Source organism: Globicephala melas, chromosome 9 (assembly GCF_963455315.2).
Source record: "Globicephala melas chromosome 9, mGloMel1.2, whole genome shotgun sequence".
Taxonomy (NCBI): Eukaryota; Metazoa; Chordata; class Mammalia; order Artiodactyla; family Delphinidae; genus Globicephala; species Globicephala melas.
The window spans coordinates 88,869,346-88,883,795 of record NC_083322.1 but is presented as its reverse complement, the minus strand read 5'-3'; the positions used below and the strand labels follow the sequence as shown (position 1 = coordinate 88,883,795).

At 40.9% G+C, this 14,450-nt stretch overlaps 1 protein-coding gene across 3 annotated transcripts in view; it reads right to left on the bottom strand.

The window, feature by feature from the left end:
- Nucleotides 1-2,020: 2,020 nt before the first annotated feature.
- PIK3CG (phosphatidylinositol-4,5-bisphosphate 3-kinase catalytic subunit gamma) overlaps nt 2,021-14,450 on the bottom strand; it is a 34,728-nt gene continuing 22,298 nt past the window's right edge. For all 3 annotated transcript variants that reach the window (XM_030834395.2, XM_030834396.2, XM_030834397.2), the window contains exon 11: nt 2,021-4,101. In XM_030834395.2, coding sequence (XP_030690255.2) covers nt 3,823-4,101 — 279 coding nt within the window. In that variant the 3' untranslated portion in view covers nt 2,021-3,822. The remainder of the gene's footprint in view (nt 4,102-14,450) is intronic.

Sequence of the window (14,450 nt, the reverse complement as noted above, 5' to 3'; positions counted from 1 at the left end):
ACATATGTTTTGGGGGGACGCAATGTAACCCACAGCAAACCCCATCATGAAGTGTCTACTCTCACCAGCAAATTATAAACTTTTTAAGGACTGGGACTGGGTTGGTCTACTATTGGATATCGTTGGTCATATCCAATACATCACACAGTGTCTAGTAAGTAGTGGGCACTCAGTAAAGATTCCTTGAAAGAAAATTTGAATTTTAGGAATATCTGAACCTTCAGACATTGAAAAATGTATGCAGAGAACACACAATATCAGATTCCTTCTTTTATTTAAATTTACATTTAACAATTTGCAATGAAAATATAAATGCAAGTGGGGAGGATGAGACTGTCCGGAAGAGGGAGTGGCTAGCTCTCTGGGCTCACTTAAGCTAAGGTGTGTGCTTTAGTTCCCCAGCATCTGTCCTGAAGATGAGTTTTTGGCAAATGCAGACAAGCACCCAGACTAGAACCAGATTTCATGACCGGAATTATTCGGTTGGATTAAACAGAAAATAACACAGCAGAAACTTTAAAAATCCAAATTTCTTTTTTCTTTACATAGTAAAATATAATTGACAATTTATTTCACAAGTCAAAGAGAGCCTCACTTACCACATAAAGGCCAGGATTTGCTGCAGAAACTTACTTTCTAAATTATATTTCAGACTCATTTCCAAAAATAACTAATTTCCATTTATATAGCACTAACAGCCTCCAAATTGTGCAGAATTCCGACATCTAACCTTTCTTTAAAAAATAATTCGACTCTTGTAAACGATATATTTAACAAAGTTAATTTTTTAAAATTAAGAGTTTGCTCTAGGAGTTGATATATTTTATTGCAGTTTCCACTTCCCCCTACTCTCACCAAAGAATCACCAAAGCCAGTCAAAGGCAGTCATGTGGGACTAGGGCTACAGTATCCCCTTTGCTTTCCTTTAGTGGCCATAGTTCCAGTTCCAAAGCCATGGGCCTGTGTTTTAGGACTTCACGTACAGCCGTAGAGATGAGGTATTTCAATTAGAGCAGAAGCAACATTTTGATCTGGAACGTTAACCTGCACTCACACAGGCGTGGTCTAAATGTAAGCTGAGCACCAAAGCCATCGTTCACACGTGTCCAGTGTCAGCTCCATGGGCTTGTGAGCTGGGTAGTGACGCACGCTCAGAAGGTTTAGTGCTCTGCTGTTGCTGTCTTGAATTTTGTAATGATTTGTGAACCACGGCCCCTGTGTTTTCATTTTGCCCTGGGTTTGCAAATTATGTAACCCATCCTGGATACACATATAAGCTGCTTTGACCTGAACCATCTGACTTGTGATCTCTGTTTTCATCTGGCACTGAAGATAGAGTAGGCGCAGTTCCCCAACATCTCCTCCCGATAGCAAGATGACCCAGGTTCTAGCACATTTTCAAAGATACAGAAGTTGTGGGTCATTGGGGATGACGAAGGAAGCACACAAAGGGGATTTTTGTTTATTTGTATGTCTACAGAGTTAAAATTGTACCTTCACTGGAATAGGGAAGAATCAACCCCAATGTGACACCTATATATACAAAACAGCGTAACAAAAGAACTTGTTCTTTGGAAGAGCAAATTTGTACACACATGCACCAATAGGTTAAATATAAATACAATCCTCTGTCATTCTTCTGTCATTGAGATGATTTCTTGAGCAACTCAAATAACAAGTGGAATTCGTGCAAGGTCTGAGCTTGACTGTGCTATATAAGAACAAAGAAACATCCTCTTCTGAATGAGAAAGCATCATTCCTTTTTTTCTTCAAAAGAATGGTGGGGGGCTTCCCTGGTGGCACAGTGGTTGAGAGTCTGCCTGCCGATGCAGGGGACACGGGTTCGTGCCCCAGTCCGAGAAGATCCCATATGCCGTGGAGCGGCTGGGCCCGTGAGCCATGGCCGCTGAGCCTGCGCGTCCGGAGCCTGTGCTCCGCAACAGGAGAGGCCACAACAGTGAGAGGCCCAGTGTACCGCAAAAAAAAAAAAAAAAAAAAAAAAAAAAAAGAATGGTGGGGAATAGTTGGTTTAAAAATGCTACAAAATGTCTATTCTCCATTAACACAGAGGAATAAATATTTCATTACAGGCATGGTCCTCTGTACAGAGTGATAAGTGTGATTTTAAAAGGATGAGTTGTCAAGGAAGAGGAGCTTTTTCTGGATACCTTAGGAGCTGGGAAAAGGATCAGTAGAAAAGGAAGCAGTGTCACCTGCACCTTCAAGGGTCGTACAGGGCTTTTGAACCCTGCTTGCATATTAGAATCGCCTGGAGTACTTAGGCAAACACTGATGTCTGGGCCTCATCCCAAACTAATGGATTACAAGCCGAGGTGGGTGCTCAGGCAGGGTACATTTTTAAAGTAACCCTGGTGATTCTGATTTGCAGCCAGAGTTAAGAACCACTGGGCTTTTGCATACTCAAAAGGCAAGGTTTGGGCTACACCAAAGTCCAACAGGTATCTATTTAGAAAACTTAAAAATTAAATATATATTTATATCTCATTAAACTTAAAACATAGACACCATTAACAGAGTTATTTCTAGGTCAAGTATGAACTATAGGTCATTTTAAGATATTTTATAAATAATTTAATGATCTTTCTCTGTTAACACTTCCAATAAATAGAAAATATTTAAGAGATGAAAATAGATTTTAAAGAAGACATTTGAATTACTTTTAGAAAATGTGAAGAATGTGTTGGAGTGTAGAAGTCCTTTAAACTGCAAGATGCTTAGGGCAAGTAGTGTTCTTCCTAACCTGGAGAACTGTTTTAGGTATTAAATATCTTCTTCCATTCAAAAAGAAAGAAAAAACTGCTGAGACCAAAATTTGAAATGAAGGCATTTGGAAACATCCATAATTTCAGGAATGTCTCCTTTAATAATGTACTTTTTAAAAACTCCAGCAAACATCTTTACAAATAAGTACCTAAAATTCTAGTATCCCTAGAGGAGAAATTCTTTTCAACTAATTTTGAGTTCTAGGGTAAAGGTATTCTTGAAGCTTTCACAACTCTGCATAAAGAGCTGTGAGAATGTGGAAAGTGAAGAAGAAGAGAGGCAGTGTGGGGGGGAAATATAAAGGCCCCAAATGAGTCCCTTTAGTTATTTCCTGTTTCTATGCTAAGAAGGCTATCATAATTGCACTTGAAAGTTTGCTCTGTGGGCAGAGTTGAGACAAATTTTGCTCTTCTTAACCCTGGAACCAGACCAGCGGAGAAGGGCCAGGGCACAAAGGTTCAGATGTTCCATTTTGTGTTTGTGAGTCTCAGTGGTAAGAGAACCTAACTACAAAAGACCCTGAAGAGACTAGCTCGCTTTGCTTACTTTTAGCACATCGCTAACATCTGCAGCCATGGAGGGGCTGTTCGGAAGTGTCATTTACGGAATGAGACAAAGGTTACAATGATCATATTTTTTTCTTCTGAAAAGAGTTTGAGAAACACAAGGATAACCCAAATTGAGAAGAAGCCCAGATGAAAAGAGATGTTACCAATTACTCTAAAGAATTTCCAGAAGTACTCAATAGTATGATAGTCAAAACATCAGCCACAATGAGGGAGGAATTAGGCTGTTTAAACTTAGAATGTTCTCCAACATCATGGAGACAAATGAGAAAAAAACAAACCTGCAGATAAGGCTGAAATTGAACATCACCTAAACAGTCAGACGTGCCAATATTTTTCTCCAGTGAAGAGTTCAGCTAGAGAAAGAGCTATATTTCTCAAGTGGCAGCTTTCATAATGTCCTAGGACATTTTAAATCAAGTTTGATGACCGCCGTACAGATCTAAAGCTTTTAAATTCTAGCCCAAAGTATTAGGCAGAATGTTTCTCCCCTTGTTTGATGCCAAGAACAAGATGTAGGAACCAGTTAAACTGCACAGTCCATCCTTTGTCTCTGCAAACTTCAATCTGATCTAGAAAATACTTTTTAGCATCCTCCTCGCTCTTCCCCACTGTCAGGGCGTCCCGAATGTATTCGATATCTTCTTTGCTGGTTAACTGGGGCATTCCTGTCATCAACATCATGGAGAAGAGGATGATGAGTAGGTTTGTGTGATGACGAAGGGCTAGGTAAGCCTTGACGCAGACATCCTGGATAAAGGGAAAGAAAACGCTGTTAACTGTTGTTATGGCATCGAAGTAGGCTGAAGACCAGCAGGCTGTTTTGCAATTTACATGACATTATCCTGTCCCTGCGAGGAAATCATCACAAGCAAGGCAGGTCCCCTGCCTCAGATGAAAAACTTGAGAACACAGACTGCTTTTATAATCTCTGAAGAAATGTAGTTTGGTTGCATACACCCAGGGTGTGCTCAAGGAAAACTAACTGATACAGTAAGTTTCATCTTATTTCTTACTCTTTTTACTTCCATCTCTTTTCTAGGCAAATGAGGGTGGAAATTTCTGTAGTCCCTGAAGAGGAATGAGTCAGTTTTTGAACACCAGCCAGGCATCACATAACTTTATGTAAGCATAAATAATGTTTGCCAAGAGCTAACGGAATCCAAAGAAGGGATGGAAATGTGGTGTTTGAGATTTAGGTAGTTTTCATCTTTATTTTCCAATGTGTCCTATACTAAGAAAACAGATGAATTAGTTTTTCATTGTCTGACTCTCAAAATTGTTGAATGACCTTTGGGAATTTAAAATAAATTCTGAATAGTGAGTGAGAGAGGGCTTTCAACAATGCTATGGCTGGTGCCTTCTCTAAAAGCCTTGGAGTAGGTGACAGGTGAGTTAAGCCCACTTCTGAAGCAACAGGCATGCTCATGCCAATTAAATTGTTCCAACATGAAGAAAAAGTTGCAAGGTTCCCAATTTTACAAAATCAGAATAGTCCAACCTTAATATCATAATTTGGCAAAGATGGCATATTAAAGAAAACTGAAATGAATGATTACAGGTTTAAATATTTCAAATAAAATACTGAGTAAAATGTTAAGAGAATAACACTCTATAGGCAACTAGGGTTTATCAGAAACTTGCAAGAGTAGCTCATCATAAGGTACTGGATAAAAACACACTTTTGATTTTTATAAAAGTAACATGTAGTTTAACATGTGACAAAAATGAAATGACGTGAAGAATGATCTGAAATTACCAGTCACAATCATTCTGAATAATGAGTCTGGGAAAAAGAAATGTATAAGATCAGAAAAGTGAAGGTAAAATCATTAGTATTTACAAATAACCATTGTCTTCTAGGAACACTGAAGGGGAAGAAAATTAAAATACTATTGTAACTAGTTTTTATTAAACTAGCTTTTTATAAAATTAATAAATAGAATGCTATAAGTAGGAGCCACCAGTTAGAAAGTAAAAAGAAGGATGCTGTGAATAACGGTAACAAAACCCCCATGATTCCTGAGATAAACACCTGAGATACATAAATTCCTGAGATACACAAAACATGCAGAACCCATTTTTTAAAAACTGTAAACATTTACTGAAGTAAGTAAAAGAAAACTTGAACATGTTGAGTGACATGGCATGTTCCTCAGTGATAAAACTATTATAAAGATAAAAATTTTTCTCAGATTAATCTATAAATATAATGAAATTGAATAAAAATTCCTATTGGATATTTAAACCCAGATATGTTTTTAAGTTCATCTGGGATAAGTAGGGCCTGAGAGAACATTCTGAAAAAATATAGTAACGAAAAACAGTGCTTGCCATCCTAGATATTAAAGCACATTATAAAACTATAATATTTAAAACTGTGTGATATAGTACCTATTCTTCTCCAAAAAAGATAAGAAATTTTGTGGAACACAATGGAAAGTTCAGAGACATATCTAAGTACATATTAAATATATAATAAAGGTGACTCAGATTAGTGGGGGAAAAGATTATTTGATCACCAGGGGTGGTACAACTGGCTCATAATTTGGGCGGAAAATAAAGTTTCTCCCATGTGGTATACCAAAATAAATTCCAAAAGAATTAAACATTTAAATGGAAGAAGGGAAAATATTTAAATAATCATGGAATGAGAAAGGAAGGACTTTCTGAAGCTGATTTCCAAGGTGGAATCCATAAGGAAAAGATAGATTACGGAAACTTCAAATTTTTGAGAAAAAAAAGCTATAAACAATATTAAAAGAGGCAAATGACAACAGAAAACATTTGCAACATGACAGGTCACTTCTTCATCCCTAGCCCCCGATAGCTCTTACAAAGCAATAAGAAAGAGATAAACAGTGGGCTAGAAATGTAGGCCAAAGATATAGTATATCATACTATAAGACATAAAACCAGATAGCAAACATATGAAAAAATATGCAACCTCATTAGTAATCAAATAAATGTAACTGAACATGAGATGGAAACATTCACATACCAAATTGGAAAATCTTTTTTTTTTTTTTTTTAAATGTTTAAGGATAATCTCTAATGTTCACATTTCATAGCCTGATGGTAGATGGGACTAGATGGTAGATGGTATACTTTTCCTAGCAGACGACTGACAACATGCATCAAGAGCTTTAAAATACTTATAAATGTTATATAACTTAATTGTGGTGGTGGTTACATAACTTTGTCAAAATTCAAAGCACTGCACACCTGAAAAGGCTGAATTCCGTTCTCTCTGAATTATGCTTCAATAAACTTGACTTAAAAAATGTCAGAATCCTTTTACCCAGCAATTTCCAGGCTAGGGATTTACCTTTAAAAAATTTAGATAATTTTGCAGTGATTTATCTACAAGAATGTTCATTAGAACATTGTTTAACATTGTGGAACCTTGAAAGCAACTTAAATATCCTACACTCGGAGATCGATAAAAAGGGTTTATGAAAGTACCTACATAGCTCTGTAACTACTAGAATTATCCTGTAGAAGAGTATTTAATAAGCATGTAAAAGCGAGTTTTAAAAAGCGGGTATGAAACACCACATGCAGTACAATCCCATTTTGGTAAATGGACACAAAATACTTACATAGGAATAAAGAATATAAGTTTACCGGTCAAAAATTTAATAGTGATTTTGCTTTTAGATGATCTTGTCTGTGTCACCTGCACGTGGCAGGGTAACCCCAATGATAGTGGGGGTCAGGCCTGTGTCATTCTGTATGTCAAGACTGGATTGTGTATGCATCACCCTGTCCAGGTACAAAAACTCATGGACTATTCTGGCATTTTTTAAGTCAAACAATATATATAAAATGCTCAACATAGAGGGTGGTACATAAGGAGCATTCAGTAAATGTTAGTCCTCTCCCTTCCCTACCTGGAGGGGAGATGAACTCTGCATCTCCTCCCTGCTTACTTACCACAGAGCAGGAGACTCAGCACTCTTTGGGCTGTTCCTGCCTTGGTCCAGGCAACTCTTGCGCCCTGGAAGCGGCTGTGGTGCATTAGCGCCCTTGCATTCTTAATGATTCCACTTACGTCCGGAAATCATTTTCTTTTGCTCATCCCTAGGACCCACTGAGGTCTCTCTCATTTCTTGGCAATTACACAGGCTAGGGGCAGACTTCACCCCAGGCAACAGTCTCATTAATTGGCCAACTCGCACAATTTTCACAAGGGCAGATATGGGGATGCCTTTCGATTTTGAATTAGAGGACATTCTGATTTTTAATTATTTTCTAGCCTTCTGTCCACTGGGGGCTCCGGGCAGATCCCCTGCTGTCTGAGCCCACTGTGTGGTCAAACTCTTTAACAAGAACATTTTGAGGAGGAAAATTAATCTGGGGTCAAGTCATTATAACACCAATCCATGGGTGCTCAGTAAATATTTTAAGTGGCAATGCACCGATTCACCAATCGCTGTAGCCACAGAGAGACGTATGAAAGGGAAGAAACTGTCCTGTTGTTCTCCAAGGCCACCTCTCCTAGATAAAGAATTTCTGCTGGCTTGAATTTATTCAGTTAATTCTAATTTTCACACCCAAGGGTCACTTCTGTGAGAACGAAATTTCACCTCCAAATTTAACCATACGCTCCATCCTGGTCAGACACACTGTGTAAATTCTGTTCGGCGGTGCAGACTTAGAGACGTGGTACAGACTTAATTATCTTTTGCTTAAAGGCGTGTGGAGCAGGGGTTAAAAGCACACAGTCACACCTCACTGCCTGGACTCAACTCGTGGCTTTATTATTGACAAGCTGTTTGTCGTCAGAGAAGTTACTTAACCTCTCTGGACCTTGGTTTCCTCATCTTAGAATCAGAATAATAATAACAGCAGTACCCGTGTCACGGGATTGTGGTGAGATTCAAGTGCTATGTAAAGGGTTGGCTATTATTATTGACAGTGTAAGAAGTCACACACTTCTCATCACTGAGGAGGTCACCTTGCCATCTAGACCACCTGTCCAAAAAGTCCCCTCAGACAGCAGAGACCTAGGGGTGGGCTGGGCCAGGGCAGGACGGAGATGAGCCCCACTCCCACCAGAGTCAATGGAGGGGGTGTCTTGACGCTGGCCCCAGGAGGTGAGGGGGATGGTGGAAGCATATAGCACACTGGCTACATAGCAGATGGTTCTCTCGCTAGGAGGGGCCCAGGTGGGCCCTTGCTCTGCCTGCTCAAGCCCCAGGGGTTTCATTTCTGCCCTTGGACTCAGCCATAGGGTCTGTCTGAGCTTCCTGACTGTGCTGCCTCAGCAGAGGCCTGTGGTTTGAGGGGCTGTGGGGATATGGCTTGGGGAGCTCGGGGGGAAGCACAGAACACAGAAGTTACTGGCTGTAGCAACAGAATTTTCCCTTCTGCCGGGGCTGCCGGCCACTGACCACATGCAACCTCATCCTGTCCTTCTCAGCTGCCGGTTGCGGCTCTGTACTATGGAGCAGAGAAGAAGGGGGAAAGGAAGAACCTGATGTCCAGGACTTGGTTTAAGATACTTGTTAACTAGTGTGAATGTGGGGAACAGTGTAACATTGTTACTGTCATTGGCTGGACCACTACCCATTAGTAGCTAATAAGTAGATTGAGCCTATATAGTAGGCAATCCGCTCTTTATTTCAGAGTTGATTCAAATGCCTTAATGACAGCAACCAGTACCAAAGGAAAGGTTGCTTTTTACAGAGTTACCCCTCTCCTAAGTCTTAAGAACAAAGGAAACTATTACCATTTCAGGGTCAACACTTTGACTTGATTCGTTCACTGTCCCAACTTATCAGTTTACTATACTGAAAACAAAGTCCTCTCTATGCATAGTCTATTAATTTTTTAACCACCAATGAACTGTGGCTGCTTTAGACAGTCCAAGGTCATGTGGAATAGTCCTACTTTTTCTTAAAACCAAACGCCTCCATTCTCATCTAGAAACAAAGTGGAAGTGAAATATTAGTGTACACAGCTACAAAAATAAGGAAGTAACCTCAGGGCCATAAAACAGAAACTCCAGAAAAAGAATCCAGGCTGAGAGGAGGGAGAGACAACACTCACATACACTCATCAATGAGAAGAAATGTCCTCAGCCACCTACTTTTCCTAAATAATAATGCAGCCTCTGTCTGCCACATTACTATTACTATTAGTTTTTCTCCCCTGTCTCCTTCCTCAGAGACAGGGGAGAAAAAATAAGATTTATCAAAGAGAATTTCATTTTTTTAATAAAAATCAATGAGTTGGCTAAGCAATGCCTTTAGAAGTTATTTTGGCAAAACAGAGAAGGTCAATGGTTAGGACCTAGTAATGCTGGAATCTGGTAAATCTGAAAGAAGAGTGTGTCCGACGCTTGGACTTGCATTTGTGGAGTTTGACTTAGGATTGCCATCTTTAAGGACTTAGAAATGATTCCCAGACTAGCTCTGTCTACCAGGGGGAAGGGCTGTACTGCCATCTTCTCAAGTGTTTAGCTAGAAGCTCATTAGAAACCTAAGGGTACAATTAAACGGTTCTACTTTAGTCAACTGTTCTAAACAGACTGTATGTATGTGTGTGTGTTTATTTGTGCCTTGTTCCAAAAAGGGTTGAAGGTGCAATATTTGGATACACAAAAGTCACAGTAACAGGGCTTCCCTGGTGGCGCAGTGGTTGAGAGTCCGCCTGCCGATGCAGGGGACACAGATTCGTGCCCCAGTCCGGGAAGATCCCACATGCCACGGAGCGGCTGGGCCCGTGAGCCATGGCCGCTGAACCTGTGCATCTGGAGGCTGTGCTCCGCAACGGGAGAGGCCACAACAGTGAGAGGCCCGCGTACCGGAAAAAAAAAAAAAAAAAGTCACAGTAACATTAATTAGAAGTGGGTAGAAAAAGTAAAGGGATCCACAATGGGTTTGGAAAAGAGACTAAAGCTATACATCACACATCCTATATTCTTGCTAAGGGTGGCCTTCAAATGTATCTTCATCCAAAAGGGAAATCGAATCAGTTACTTCATCCAATGTTCAGAAGATTTAAAAAATCTATTTGTTTAGGAGAAGCACAACTTTTCTAAGACCTGATAGAACTTTTGCAAGAGGATCTTTATAAAAAGTACACTTTGTAACGTGGTGAATAATGTCCTCGATAATATTCTGTTACAAGACAAAACAATTCTCTAAGAGAAACTAAACACTGTGAGAAGGATGCCAGTTAGAAGGTTAATCTCGATAAATGTTTAAAAGTAACAGGGGTCTAATCTTAGGAACCGAGTGACACTGCATGCTGGTGGATTAAGGCACAAATCCAGTCCAAGGCCACGTTTCCAGTCTTGTGCTCATATGTTTTCCAGAAAAGTGATAAAATTTGGCAAGCTTATCTAAGTCCTAACAATTCTACAAGCCCACGCAAGTCTGCAGCTGGCAGAGAAATCACGCTGACATATGCAGGCTTCTACCCATGGCTGATGCGGACACTTCTCTGAAGGCATCTTCTGATGGAGAGTGTGGAGAGAGGAGGAAGTACTGGAGCCTTCAGTACTGGAATACAGGAGGCTGAGCTCGACCTCGTTAGTGGGCCAGGATGTAAATCCCAAGAGGATGCAAATCCTTTAACAACTCAATATATTAGGAACAATTCAACAAACTCATCTCCCTGTTGACTTATAATAGGCCTTCATTACATTAATTTGTGATTAATCATTTGAGCTCCAAGTGACTTTTTTGCTTGGCTCTCTACCCCCTAATGCAGCCCATGCACTGCTTCAAATTGGATCCAAATTTCCCTTCTCGCCTCAAATTCCACTCCACACGCCCACGTATACCTAGGTTCCATCCATTCTGGACGACTGTACTCTTTGTTCCTAAAATACTGATACTAAATCCTAACGTCATGCCCTCGCTCATGTTCTCCTTTCTGACTTCCTGCATCTGCCAGGAAAAATGAAGATGAACTCGGACCTTAAGGCCCCGGATAAAAACATTCCCTTCACTCCACGGCCCTCTTCTACCTTCCAGGACAGGAATCACTGCTCCCTCCGCAAACCGTTGGTGAAATCCGCACTACAGAGCTATGTGCGCATCTCTTTGGCTGAGCTCTGGGGCCACGCCCCTGCTCGCGTCACCTGGGCCCAGCAGTGTGTCTGCCACACCATAGATAATCCGCAAATGCAGGACGAATGAATGCTTCATGTGCCGAAGTCAAGGTCAATGTGGGGCAAGATTAATTGCTTTAAAATCGGTGAAGGGCTTCCGTGGTGGTGCAGTGGTTGGGAGTCCACCTGCCGATGCAGGGGACACGGGTTCGTGCCCCGGTCTGGGAGGATCCCACATGCCGCGGAGCGGCTGGGCCCGTGAGCCATGGCCGATGAGCCTGTGCGTCCGGAGCCTGTGCATCCGGAGCCTGTGCTCCGCAGCGGGAGAGGCCACAGCAGTGAGAGGCCCGCGTGCCTCAAGAAAAAAAAAAAATCAGGGTGAATTAGGGAACAGTCATATCTGAAGGGAATTCAACTGTAAAGACATGAGCCTTCCCTGGGCTCATGTCGACTACCTCTGAGGTAGTCGTGTGTTGAATTGGCTGTGCCGTGTTGGATAGGGACAAACAGGGTCTGGTGACTCAAACAGGATGGGGCAGGAGGCTGAGAAAGCCCAGCCAGGCAGGCGCCAGGTACAGGCAGTTGGAGGTATATACACGTGCAGGCGAGTAAGGGCAGTCAGAGCCTAGGACTGGGGAGTACCACAGAAGAGTGTCAGAGGTAAAGTCTCCGTGGCCCCCCGGTCCCCGTGTCTGGGTTAGGGAGAGCACGGGAGTCTCCAGCAAGGCGAACGGCAGGAGGCAGCAGGGCCTCAGGCCTAGGGGCAGGTTAACAGGCAGGGTTAATAGGTTAATAGGAGGAACTGAGGCAGAAGTAGTTACAACAGCCTGGCATCTGAGGTGAGAGCGAGACCACTGCAGAGATGGACTCTGAATGTAGGTTCGTCGGAACCCGAGCCAGGACTCTGTGTAGAGACTGGGGGCAGGGCTGAGCCTGCTGGATGAGGGGCCTGGGGACGTCCTGGCTTGGGGACAACCCTGCCCATGGTGGTGACCCGGCTGGGGCTGATGAAACTGGCCTCCTAGATTAAAGCAACACTGTGTAGGGGCTCCAGACTTCTATCAAACCCTTCTTAAGAGTGACATCACTGATGAACATAGATGCAAAAATCCTCGACAAAATACTAGCAAACAGAATCCAGCAGCACATTAAAAGGATCATACACCATGATCAAGTGGGGTTCATTCCCGGAATGCAAGGATTCTTCAATACACGCAAATCAATCAATGTGATACACCATATTAACAAATTGAAGGACAAAAATCATATGATCATCTCAATAGATGCAGAGAAAGCTTTTGACAAAATTCAACACCCATTTATGATAAAAACTCTGCAGAAAGTAGGCATAGAGGGAACTTTCCTCAACATAATAAAGGCCATATATGACAAACCCACAGCCAACATTGTCCTCAGTGGTGAAAAACTGAAAGCATTTCCACTAAGATCAGGAACAAGACAAGGTTGCCCACTCTCACCACTCTTACTCAACATAGTTTTGGAAGTTTTAACCACAGCAATCAGAGAAGAAAAGGAAATAAAAGGAATCCAAATCAGAAAAGAAGAAGTAAAACTATCACTGTTTGCAGATGACATGATACTATACATACAGAATCCTAAAGATGCTACCAGAAAACTAGAGCTAATCAATGAATTTGGTAACGTAGCAGGATACAAAATTAATGCACAGAAATCTCTGGCATTCCTATACACTAATGATGAAAAATCTGAAAGTGAAATCAAGAAAACACTCCCATTTACCATTGCAACGAAAAGCATAAAATATCTAGGAATAAACCTACCTAAGGAGACAAAAGACCTGTATGCAGAAAATTATAAGACATTGATGAAAGAAATTAAAGATGATACAAATAGATGGAGAGATATACCATGTTCTTGGATTGGAAGAATCAACATTGTGAAAATGACTCTACTACCCAATCTACAGATTCAATGCAATCCCTATCAAATTACCACTGGCATTTTTCACAGAACTAGAACAAAAAATTTCACAATTTGTATGGAAACACAAAAGACCCCGAATAGCCAAAGCAATCTTGAGAACGAAAAACGGAGCTGGAGGAATCAGGCTCCCTGACTTCAGACTATACAACAAAGGTACAGTAATCAAGACAGTATGGTACTGACACAAAAACAGAAAGATAGATCAATGGAACAGTATAGAAAGCCCAGAGATAAACCCACGCACATATGGTCACCTTATCTTTGATAAAGGAGGCAGGAATGTAAAGTGGAGAAAGGACAGCCTCTTCAATAAGTAGTGCTGGGAAAACTGGACAGCTACATGTAAAAGTATGAGATTAGAACACTCCCTAACACCATACACAAAAATAAACTCAAAATGGATTAAAGACCTAAATGTAAGGCCAGACACTATCAAACTCTTAGAGGAAAACATAGGCAGAACACTCTATGACATAAATCACAGCAAGATCCTTTTTGACCCACCTCCTAGAGAAATGGAAATAAAAACAAAAATAAACAAATGGGACCTAATGAAACTTCAAAGCTTTTGCACAGCAAAGGAAACCGAAAGGCCAAAAGACAGCCCTCAGAATGTGAGAAAATATTTGCAAATGAAGCAACTGACAAAGGATTAATCTCCAAAATTTATAAGAAGCTCATGCAGCTTAATAACAAAAAAACAAACAACCCAATCCAAAAATGGGCAGAAGACCTAAATAGACATTTCTCCAAAGAAGATATACAGACTGCCAACAAACACATGAAAAAATGCTCAACATCATTAATCATTAGAGAAATGCAAATCAAAACTACAATGAGATATCATCTCACACCAGTCAGAATGGCCATCATCAAAAAATCTATAAACAATAAATGCTGGAGAGGGTGTGGAGAAAAGGGAACACTCTTGCACTGCTGGTGGGAATGTGAATTGGTACAGCCACTATGGAGAACAGTATGGAGGTTCCTTAAAAAACTAAAAATAGAACTACCATATGACCCAGCAATCCCACTACTGGGCATATACCCTGAGAAAACCATAATTCAA